Source organism: Lipotes vexillifer, unplaced genomic scaffold, assembly GCF_000442215.2.
Source record: "Lipotes vexillifer unplaced genomic scaffold, Lipotes_vexillifer_v1.1 scaffold1049, whole genome shotgun sequence".
NCBI lineage: Eukaryota > Metazoa > Chordata > Mammalia > Artiodactyla > Lipotidae > Lipotes > Lipotes vexillifer.
In genome coordinates, this window is record NW_006799027.1 from 2255777 (window position 1) to 2267730 (window position 11954).

An 11954-nucleotide genomic window follows, 5' to 3' on the forward strand; every position below is an offset into this window, starting at 1 on the left:
GCAGGAATGAAAATGATTATTGATAATATAGTAAAAAATGCTTGTGATAAATTATGTCACTGCTTTCTTAAATTCTTTCCAAATTTAGCTTCTGTAAAATATATACTTCTGTTCCTAATCCTAAAATTGCTACCGGTAATTTTGGCCACCATCTCAGGAAATCTCATACACTGTGAGAATTTTTTAAATGTTTTTGAAAGGTGCTAATAAGTGAACAGCTTATAAACGGTCTTTGAAATGGCTTTTTCTAGCATCCCCAAATTCAGAAGGAGTCCCAGTATATCAAGTATCTCTGCTGTGATGACGCAAGAATGCTAAATCAGTGGGTTACGGGAATCAGGATCGCCAAGGTGAGAGAGCGTTTGGACTCACCCTATCTTTGCTAACCAGCCTCCTGACCTGGGTCCAGTCTTTGTGCTACTGAGAAACAGCTGATCCATTCTTACTGAGTCAATGCCATTAAGGGGTCAATGCCATAGATATTACCTTATTTGCCCATTGGTTTTTTTAAGTAAGTGAGAGTGGTTGATACATGGACCTCTCCCATGACCTGAGAGTCGAGGATTTACTTTCACACGAGACATCTCAGATATTGATGTATGGAGAGCTTTGCAAGTGTCGTGCATAATTAAGAAACACTAGATACAATCTGCAGTAGAATTATATAAAGATGTATGTCATCACAGTGCGTGGCTAAAGCTCTCCTCTAATGGGGAGGTGAAAGTATTACCTGACTCTGCTAATCTGGAAAATTATTTAACATATGAAAACATGATTTGTGGATTTTTTTCATTGAAATACGTCTACTAAAAAAAAATCTCAGGAAAGGAATAAAAAGAGTAGTGATGAAGTCCTTTTTTCCCTGAATTTGCAGTTTGCAGTTGAGTGCAGAATTTGGGGTTACTCTGTTGCTTCTTTTGTTTTCTCTCCCTAGTATGGAAAGACGCTCTATGATAGCTATCAGCGTGCCATGGCCAGGGCAGGGCTTGCCTCTCGGTGGACAAACCTGGGCACTGTCAACGCAGCCCCACCGGCCCCGTTTTCTACAGGTACCTTGCAGAGGGGAGAGTCTGACACCTGTTCAAAGCTCAGAGGTCGTGTTCAAACTTACCTAATGTATTTCATAGAAACAGAACTTTGTAGACACTGTACAGAATACATTCCCTCCTGATGGTCAAATTTAAGATCCCGCCCCCCCCCACACACACACTTGTATCTATTTCTTTATAACTGACCTTTAGCAAAGCTCTGACCCTTTTTTCATGATATGCCTGTGGACAAGATGGTGATCACCAGCTTAGGGAGAGCTTGTAGGGAGCTGTGTCTCATCACAGTATAAATGTGATGTTTGTCTGAGGCTCCATTAGTGCCCAGCAGGCTGCTCGCACCGACAGTGAGATCATTCCTTGGTGTTTTGCCTTAATAACGTCATGGCTAGAGCCCCGTACCCAATTCTGGACATCACATTTTAATGGTAATATAACAGCTACTGGTTTATATTTTTAAGAAGGAGGGCAAGACATTGAGGGATGGAGTGGGTACTATGCATTGCTTTATATACACATTATTTCGTGTCCTTACAACCACCCTGCAAGGTATACATTATTATCCTCACTCCACAGTTGAGAGAACTGAAGCTTGGAGAAGTTAGTACGTAATACTTCTCAGTGGTTGAGCTGTGATTCAAACACATTGTCTTTATGATACATAATGGTTGGAAGAACTTGAACCATTGTGGCCAGTGATTTCATCAATTGTACCTCTTAATGAAACCCCAATAAAAACTCTAGACACCAAGGCTTGGGGGAGCTTCCTGGTTGGTGAACAAGTCAAGGAACCAGGTGGGTTACATGCCTTGACTCCACAGAGAAGGGGGTCCACGTCCAGGACCCACCCAGACCTCGCCCGGTGGGCGTCCATTATAATTAAACTGTAATGGGTGAGTGTAGAGCTTTCCTGAGTTCTACAAGTCATTGTGTTGAATTATTGAACCTGAGGGGTCATGGGAACCTCTCAGTTTATAAAGGCTGGTCAGAAGTGGTGGGTGGCTGGCAATGAAGTGGAGGCAGCCTTGTGAAGGTTGTACCTTAAACCTGTAGGGTCTGGTGCCAACTCCAGGAGGTGTCAGAACTGAATCACAGTCTACCCACTTGGGTGGAAACAGAACCCACATCTTGCCAGGACCTTAGCTCTACCAGTTATGTGTGTGTGTCAGAGGTCATTGGAGATTTGGGGGTGCTGTGAGATGCTATTTTGATAGGGCACCACTGAGCCCACATCCAGACACAGGCATCCCTACCATGAAGTTCCCAAGAGAAAGATATAGACACAGGAACCATGGCAAATTAGAATTCCATGTTTGATCAGCTGGGCTGGTGTTCATAACTCCCAATTCGAGGCTACCTGTTAGAACAAGCTAGAGCATGTGGTTTAAACTCAAAGCTTGAAATGGGCATCTCTCTCCCCTAAGTTTCAGCCCCAGCCAGAGGCAACTATAACACCAGGAATTTAAAGAAAAAGAGGAAGAAGAAAAGCGAGCGAGAAAGGAGGGAGGGGAAAAGGAAGGAAGGAAGGAAGCAGAATGACTGGGCTGGCTGTCAACCCACAGGACTCTGCCCACCATTAACCTAGTATATAGGAAATCTGGAGGTTGAGAAAAGGAGAGGGTAGGGGGAATGAGGCTTCTCCAGCGTGGGGAGAGGGATTGGGACATCCTTTCCTCCTAGAGGGCTCGGCATATGGTAGACACTGAGTCCATCACAGATCTGTCGACATCAACCACGACTGGGCCCTTAATACTGCCTGTGGCTCTTACTGTGTTTCTCTAGACCAATGGTTCTCGACCAAGGGAGATTTGGACCCCCAGGGAAGACTTGGCAATGTCTGAAAACATGTTTGGTTGTCATGCTTTGGGGGGTGCTTGTGTCATCTAATGGGTAGAGGCTAGGGATGCCGCCTGTCCTGCAATGCACAGGACAGCCCTGAACAACAAAGAATTTGCCAGTCCCAACTGTCAGTAATGTTGAGAAAACCTATCCCAGTCAGTGTAATCTCCTAGTTTCTCTAATTGTTTCAGACATTCTTCACTCTCCTCAGATTTCCAATCTCCAGCCCCTTTACTCTCAGCAAAAAAAAAAAGGAACCATCAACTTTCCACCACCAAACCCAGTGACTTACCTGCATCTATACCCATCCTAGCCCATGTCTATTGTGTTACTTCCTAACAAGGGCCGATTCTTCCATGCATGCTCTCGTCCCCTATTCTTGCCCCAACTGGAGTCCTGCAGCACAACTCTGATGCTGCCCCTGGAGTTAGCTCAGACCCCAAAAGGGCACAGTCCTAATAAGGCTGCCCTTGCTTCAGATGCCAGCCACACTTCAGGGGTCCCCAGGCCACCCAAACTTTTTACCTACCGGCCACAAATCTGGGGGTTTCCCAGAACCCCCTTAGGTTCAACAGTTCAACTCACAAAACTTGGGAGAGTGCTATCCTTATTGTTACAATGTTATTATAAAGTATACACTGGGACTTCCCTGGTGGCGCAGTGGTTAAGAATCCGCCTGCCAACGCAGGGCACACGGGTTCGGTGGGGGGAACCTCTGGTATGGTACGGGAGGATCCCACATGCCGCGGAGCAGCTAAGGCCATGTGCCACAACTACTGAGCCCGCCTACTGCAATTACTGAAACCCACTCGCCTAGAAGCCCGTGCTCCACAACAAGAGAAGCCACTGCAATGAGAAGCCCATGCACCACAACGAAGAGTAGCCCCCGCTCACTGCAGCTAGACCACACGCAGCAGTGAAGACCCAACGCAACCAAACAATAAGGAAAGAAAGAAACATTTTTAAAAATTAAAAAAGTAAGTAAAGGATACACATCAGGACGAGCCAAATGGAAGATGAATAAGGTGAGGTCTAGGAGGGTCCCAGATGAAGAGCTTCTGTGTCCTCTGGAATCAGGGTGCATCACCCTTCCAGCACATGGATGTATGTATTCACCACCAGGAAAGCACCACTGTCCAGATTTTTTTATTGGGATTTCACTTCATCGACATGATTGATCAAATCACTGACCACGTGACTGAACTCAATTTCTAGCCCCCGTTCTCTACTCTGCCGATGTCAGGCTGGCCCAAAGCCTCAACCCTCTAATCAGTCGGTTGGTCTTCTGGTGACCAGCACCCATCCTGATCCACCTTGTTTGCATAAACTCAGATGTGTTCCTAGGGGCTGAATAACAAAGACACTCTGATAGCTTGGAAAATACCAAGTTCTGTGCCAGGAACCCAGGACGAAGACCAGAGAGGTGCGTGATTATGCCATATTCTCTTCTGCTCTACTGTTTTCTTCTCATCAGTATTGCTCCCTTCTTCAAAGAAACAAAATCAAATTTAAAACCCCCCTACAACTCCAAATCCCCCTCCAGCTAGTGGCCCATCTGACAAGCAACTATTCTAAAAGGTGGACCGTATTTGCTGCCTCCATTTTCCTACTTCCTTTTCACTCTTCAGCACATTTCAGTCAGGCTTCTTTCTGCCTCTGCTACCTGGTGGAAAATGCTCTTGCTAATCTCACCAGCGGCCTCTGTGTTGCTAAATCAAACTACTGTAAACCCCTCTTTTTAGTCCACCTTTCAGCAACCCCAACACAACTGACCACTCCTCCTTGAACCAATCTCCTCTCTCGGCTTTCCAGATATCACACACTCCAAGTCCCCCACCCCGCCCCCCAACTTCTCTGACCACTCTTTTTTAACCTCCTGTAGTAATTCTTCTTCTGCCCCACCTTAAACTACTCAAGACCCATCAGTCCTAACCCTGTCCTCATTTTACACTATCTCCCTAAGCGATCTAATCCACCCCCAGCACTGTGTATGAGCTGACCACCTATAGCTACGTAAATCCAATCGAGGCTTCTCTGTTGACCTTCAAACCCATGTATCCAACTGTCTGCTCATTGGCTTCACGTGGGTCCTTCCCAGACACCTCAAACTCAACATCTGCAAAACTGAGCTCATCCTCTTACCCTCCAGACTTGCCCCCCCATTGTTGTTCTCTGTTTCCATAAATAACATCATCATCTGCCCAATTGCTCCTGCAGAAAACATGCACGAAAACTCACCTCTAAATTCAGTCACTCCTAAATCCTGCTGATTCTGCCTTCTGAATATTGGGCAAGTCTGTCCATGCCTGTTTGTCTCCACTGCCATCAAATCCTAGCCACCATGATGTTCATTTGGCCCCATGGGGGTGGTGCTTCAGCCCTTCAGATGCTTTCCACTGCTCTCAGATCAAGTCCCCAGTCCTTAGCAATGCCACAGAGCCCATCGGCTTTTCCCACTTTTTCAAAGCCCCAAGCACCATCCTTTTTCAAGGACTTCTCAGATGCTTTTCCTCTGTTTATGATGCTCTTTGATTTCATGTGGCTAATTCCTGCCCAGCCTCAAATCTCAAATGAATTGTCCTTGGTAGGCCAGTCATAATTAATAATCTGTGTGATTATTAGTTTAGTATCTGTTCCCTCCTCCAGGCACTGAAGGAAATCATGAGGTCAGGGACTGTTTCTGTCTGGTACATCATAGTTTTCCCAGCACAGACCGCAGTGCTGGGCAGATAACAGGCACTTGGCTAGAATTCGAAGATGGTTGGGACGACAAATGGAAAAATGAATTAATACCTGGTAGGGTTTCTCTGAGGGTGAAGTAATGTGAACGCCCTTAATACTAAATGCAAAATGCATGTTCATTCCGTTTCTCCTAAATGAATTGCTTAAATCCAATTTTTGAAGAACACCATTGCAGCAGTCAGATGAGATGTCCATTGATCAAAAAGGAGGATCTTTCCCACGATGGAATATCCGTTACTAGATAGTAAATTAACCCATCTTGGTTCTGCTGTAGAGTCTTATTTATCAAAATTAAGCCCTGCGGCCCTACAGAGGACAAATGTGCTGAGATCTTAAACCATACTGAGAGCATCCCTGCTTATTATTAAATGCCTCCATTTGAGCATCTAAGGGGAAAAACGTCCTCAATTTAAACTGTCTTTCAGTTTATGCCTTAGAATGTATTGCCATGAGCACCTGCTGGGTGGGATTTTAAGCTCTAAAGAGCTACATTAGTGACCAGCTCGGAAGGAACTGAAGATGATGAGCTTAGAAGGAAGGGAAGCCACTTTCAAATAGAACGTGAAGTTCATTCTTCTCAGTTATACACATACGTACGCGATGACCGTGATCACATCTTAGCAACAAAGACCCGCTTGAAATGACGCCATCTTTTAAAATTCAGTTCTTCTCGTATATTATTATCCAAGCCTCTCTCTTCGCCTAAACTCATCACACAAAATCACTAGGGCTTGGGCTTCCCTGGTGGCGCAGTGTTTGAGAGTCCGCCTGCCGATGCAGGGGACACGGGTTCGTGCCCCGGTCCGGAAAGATCCCCCATGCCGCGGAGCGGCTGGGCCCGTGAGCCATGGCCGCTGAGCCTGCGCGTCCGGAACCTGTGCTCCGCAACGGGAGAGGCCACAACAGTGAGAGGCCCGCGTACTGCAAAAAAAAAAAAAAAAATCACTAGGGCTCTTGGAAGGTGTTAAGGGACCCATGTCCATCCAGGAGCCCGGGACAAATCAAACCATACGTTCCTTGCAACAGCCCTCTTCCCTCCGCCGCCAAAATTAAGGTAAATGTCAAGAATAGTGTTGAGAAAACAAATGTTCCTTGGGATCAGAGGAGTTACTGGCTGATGGGCTCACTTGAACCTCGGGCTGTTTGGGGCACTAGTCAGGGAGCCTCCTTCATCACCCCAACAACTGTTTTCTGAGTCATTGGCTTGCAGAGTGGGGGTCACCCACAGAGGACAGATTTCCTGGACCTTGGACCCACGAGAGACAGATCAGAACAAAAACTGCAGGCGAGGAGACCTTGCGCGGGCACTAACTCTCCCTGGGCAGGACCTGCTATAAAACCATCTGATAGAGCCTGGAGACAATCAACCCCAGGCCCCGTCAGTCTGATGCCTCCTCGCTTCAACTTTTCATCTGGAATCCCTTTCCTCTCCTGCCCCCTCCCTCTTCACGTGGTTGACCCAAAGTCCTGGAGAGGCAAGGCCAAGTGGTGCAGGGTCACTGGCTGGGAGTCAAACCACAGGCGATTTGTGTGCCTGTGCTGTGATTACCCAATTGAAAATCCCGAGGCATCGTTCTACATCCAAAGTGTTTAGCAACAAGTAATGTATTCTTGATAAATGGCAGGGTTTTTTCTTTTATATTAGGAAACAGCCGTGGAGGCTTTTTTTTAGTACTTATAAAATGATTTTATGACTTTAGCCACTATTTTTCATCAGGACGCTTTCATGGCAATTGGCAGAAATCCAACTCAATCTAGTTTAAGCAACAAAAACCAAGGGGGAGAGATTTATTACGGCACAAAACTAGGAAATCCAGAGGTAGGCTGCTTTCAGGCACAGCGGGATCCAGGGGGTTAAGCGAAGTCATCAAGATACTGTTTCTTTCTTGGGCAGTGTCCCCATGAGGTGGCAAGGACTGCCACTGGCTCTCTAGGCTAACATTTTTCACACAGCTGGAAATCTTAGTACAGAGAGAAAGCCCCACTTCTGAAAGTGCCCTGGAAGGGCTCCATTGCATGCTTATACCTAAATCACGTAGCCGCACTGAAGAGGATGCCAGTACAAGTGGTAGGATCGGCCCTTTACGAACCACGTGGGTGAAGAAGGGGTTGAGGGATCAGTCCCCTCCTGGGAATGCACCTGAGTTCTGTAAAACGTGCGGGTCTCATATATGTTTAATAAACTTTCCACCCCTAATTCCTTTGAGGTCTGCCAGAGAGACGTGGCAGCAGGAGGGGTGGTGTTGCTACTTGACAGCTGGGACGTTAATACTGTGACCCCAGGACAACCTAGATCCGAAATCGGTGGCACCTACAGGATATACGAGTTATGTGGGTACCCATGGGTTGTCTCAGGATGGGGTAGAGAACCCACAGAAAAGATTAGACTTCTTGGTAAAGGGAGGAGGACAGCAGCTTGGAGCATCCGAGAGATTGCTATAGACGTGACTTCTTTTGTTCCCACAGATTGGCAAAGACCTAGACATCCTGGTTACATAACAATGTGCACTATGTTGTTGAGAAATCAGACTGTGTGTGTTTGGGCAAAAGAAGCAAAAAAAATGTATATTGACAATTTGTGCCCTTTAAAGGAATTTCCCCTAACTGTCTTCAGTATTCAGCTTTGGTTTCTGTTTATACAAAGGTGTTTCCATTACCTGTAAAGAAAGATTTTGAATATGCATACAAAGAGGGAAGAGGGGAAAGAGAAGAGACCAAAGGAAATGAGATTAAGCACTTTGGAATCTAAGGGCTTTAAATCTCTCAGGGGCGCGGCATGGGATGGGACACAAGGCCTTATGAAAAACTCTTAAATTTAAACATCCTAAGACCTTAAGAAGTTTAAACCTGTTACTTTCTGCCCTCCAGAGCAAAGATGTGGCTAATCAGAGAGAGACATTAAATAGTCTTAGAGATAATCTCGTGTTTACGTGGCACAGGGTGTTAAGTTCTGACAGCACCGAGCAGTTGTGCTGAGGAAGGCAGCTCTGAACAAGGAGATGGCTGCTCTTGCTGAACGAGGAGCATGCATTTTACAGCAGAAAACCTTACAGCACAACAAGTTGGTATAGCCTGTTCCAGCCTTTTGACTGCATAAATGGATGTGAACATATTTTTATTCTGAAATAATTTCAAACTTACAGAAAAGTTGCAAGAATAATGCAAAGACTTTCCATAGACTCTTGATCCAGAGCACCGATACTATTTGTCACATTTGCTGTATCATCCCCCTCTCCCCATCCCACACCCATATGTTGTCCCTAGACCTTTTTTTTTGGAGCCTCTTGAGAATAGATTGACTATACTGTGTCCCTTTGTCCCTTAAATCTTCCCTTTGTATTTCCTAAAACAACAAAAAAAAGGCTATTCCCTTACTAACCACAGTACAGTTATCAAATTCAGGAAATTTAACATTTCATGTTGATAGAGTATATTTATGTAAACCACAGCCCATATCCCAGTTTTGCCAGTCGTTGCAATGATGCCTTTACAGCAATGCTCTTTCCTGGCACCGGTTCCGTCCAGATTTGGAGTTTGCATTTAGGCATCATGTCTCTTTCATCCCCTTTCCTCTGGAACATTTCCTCAGCCTTTCTTTGCCTATCAGGACATTAACATTTTTTAAAGAATACAGGCCATTTATTTTATAGAACGTCCCTCAGTTTGGATGTGTCTGATATTTCCTCGTAATTCATCTCAGGTAATGTGTTTGGGGCAGGACTAAGCTGCCGTGTCCTTCTCGGGGTATCCCAGTCGGAGGCATATGGTGTCTATTGCCCCTCACTGGAAACATTCATTCTGACCACTTGGCTAACGTGCTGTCCGATTTCTCTCCTGTGCAGTTATTTCATGTTGTACTTAATAATTTGTACAGAGATACTTTGAGATAGTGCAAGTATCTGATTCCTCATCAGACCTTCCCTTCTTCCCTGTCTCCTGAAGTACTTAATGACCTTCTCTGAGTTGTTGCATAGTTTTGGGTTTTTCAAAATATTTGGAAAATATTTAGAGAAGCAAGCACACAGTCATTTCATAAATATTTGGCAGAACAGCTGGTACTGAGCAGAGCTAAGGCAGCCTCGGATTCCCTCAGGGAGACCTCAGGTCGGGGTCTGGGAGGCAGTTCAGTCATGGGAGGAGCAGGCTCAGTGTGTGGAGAGCTGGCTGTCCTCCCCTCGGGATGCCGTCTCCGGAGCCAGAGACATCAACACACAGCTTCTCTCTGACTCTCAAAACTGTGAAACCTCGGCTAGGCACACTTTTGTGCAAAAGGGCAAATAAAAAGGCAGGAGGGCTTCCCTGGTGGCGCAGTGGTTGAGAGTCCGCCTGCCGATGCAGGGGACACGGGCTCGTGTCCCGGTCCGGGGGGATACCAAAAAACTTTTCATCTGTTGGGATCCAGGACCTCTTGACTTAAAATGTATAGAATTCCTGCTTCTAGAGCCAGTTAAACCCAGCTGCGATATTTTTTTAACCCTCAGCTAGCTGGGAGAAAACCAGTGCCGACTCCGAATTCACACCAGGAGCATTCTAGTTCTGTACTGGTATTGACGGCAAGCCTGCTGGACTGTACGGAAATAAGTCTGATATATTTGGAAATCTGTCATCATGGACAAGATGTTTACCTTTGCTGGTCTCAATTCCACTCATTCATTCACTCGTTCAAGGAACTTTTTGACATCTACTTAGGTGATAACTGTACAAAGCAAAGTTAGAGCCAAGTGCAGCCTTTGAGCACAGCCGTAGAATAAGAAAATTGAACTAGATGGTGACAGTGGTTGCTTCCAGATCCGTTGAAAGTGGAAGATTCCATGAGTGGAATAGGTTGGTAGGTTTTTTTCTCTTTCCTTTTTTTTAAAATTTATTTATTGATTTTTGGCTGCGTTGGGTCTTTGTTGCTCCGCGCGGGCTTTCTCTAGTTGCAGCGAGCGGGGGCTACTCTTCCTTGCGGTGCGCAGGCTTCTCATTGCGGTGGCTTCTCTTGTTGCAGAGCACAGGCTTCAGTAGTTGTGGCTCTCGGGCTCTAGAGCTCAGGCTTAGTAGTTGTGGCACATGGGCTTAGTTGCTCCGCGGCATGTAGGATCTTCCCGGACCAGGGCTCAAACTCTTGTCCCCTGCATTGGTAGGTGGATTCCTGACCACTGCACCACTGGGGAAGTCCTGTCTACTGTTTTTGTGCTCAAAGTATTTTTTGTTGAGGATAACGTTCAAAAGTTGTTCCTGTACGTAGCATGTTATGAACCTGGATACATCCATTTCAGAAAAATCTTCAACAATTCTTTTAAAAAGGAGGTTTTCAAAGTTCATTTTCCAGTCACCAAAAAGTTTTTAAAAGCAGAACATACTGTTCTCTGGGACCCCAGTTAATCCAGATTTTGTTGCTTGTATAAAGTATTCATTTCCCTGAATGTTTTGCTGAATTTCATGAAGTCTTGTCGTAGAACCTCAGGCTTTTTCAAAAGCCCTGTGTACCTGTGAATCCTTTTGCTTTGGAGACATAAAACTGCTTTGTCTTTTCAGGTTAACTCTGAAGAATGTTGAAAATACTTTGCTCACTCTTTTTTTTATTGAAGTATAGTTGATTTACAATATTGTATTAGTTTCAGGTGTACAGCAAAGGGATTCAGGTTTTTTTTTTTTTCGGATTATTTTCCAGTATACATTATTACAAGACATTGAGTATAGTTCCCTGTGTTATACAGTAACTCCTTATTGCTCACCTGTTTTATATACAGTAGTTTGTACCTGTTAATCCCATACTCCTAATTTTCCCTCCCACCTTTGCCCACTCTTCTTGTCTCTCTTCCTCCCCCTTAGGAGTTAAAACAGGCACCACCCAAGCCAATGGTCAGATCCCCCAGGCAGCACATTCTATGAGTACTATTCTCGGAGAAGCCCAGAGACATGTTGAAACAACCAAGGTAAGACCCACTTCTATCAGACTGTCACCTGTAAGCCCATATTCTAAACCATTAGCAGTATTCTAATAACTGTTCTTTTAAAAAGAGAAAATAGAGTTCCAAGAATTCAGAAGTCACTGCAGTTTTATTTAGATAATTGCTTCATACATATATATTTATCTTAAAGTTACATAGGCTAGAATGGAAAATTAAAACCAACTATCACAGCTTCGGGAAAATGTAAGAATTTTTTTAATGCTGAGGATTGGTAACTATTTTTAGTTTAGCTACATTTATTTTGACTGAAGCAATTTTTTTTTTTTTTTTTTTTTTGGTTTAGTCAAGTGGTTTTAGCACTCTCTGAAAGTGGCATCTGCATTTTAAGCCCTTGGGATTTTTACTTATTTTTTCTGAATAAGAGCAACAT

General features: G+C 44.9%; 1 protein-coding gene across 1 annotated transcript in view; it reads left to right on the forward strand.

The window, feature by feature from the left end:
• The window catches only part of APBB1IP (amyloid beta precursor protein binding family B member 1 interacting protein), a 62566-nt gene that overhangs the window by 49015 nt on the left and 1597 nt on the right, over window positions 1–11954 (forward strand). Inside the window, exons 10-12 of the mRNA XM_007471376.1 lie at window positions 252–350; window positions 935–1049; window positions 11445–11548. Coding sequence (XP_007471438.1) covers window positions 252–350; window positions 935–1049; window positions 11445–11548 — 318 coding nt within the window. The remainder of the gene's footprint in view (window positions 1–251; window positions 351–934; window positions 1050–11444; window positions 11549–11954) is intronic.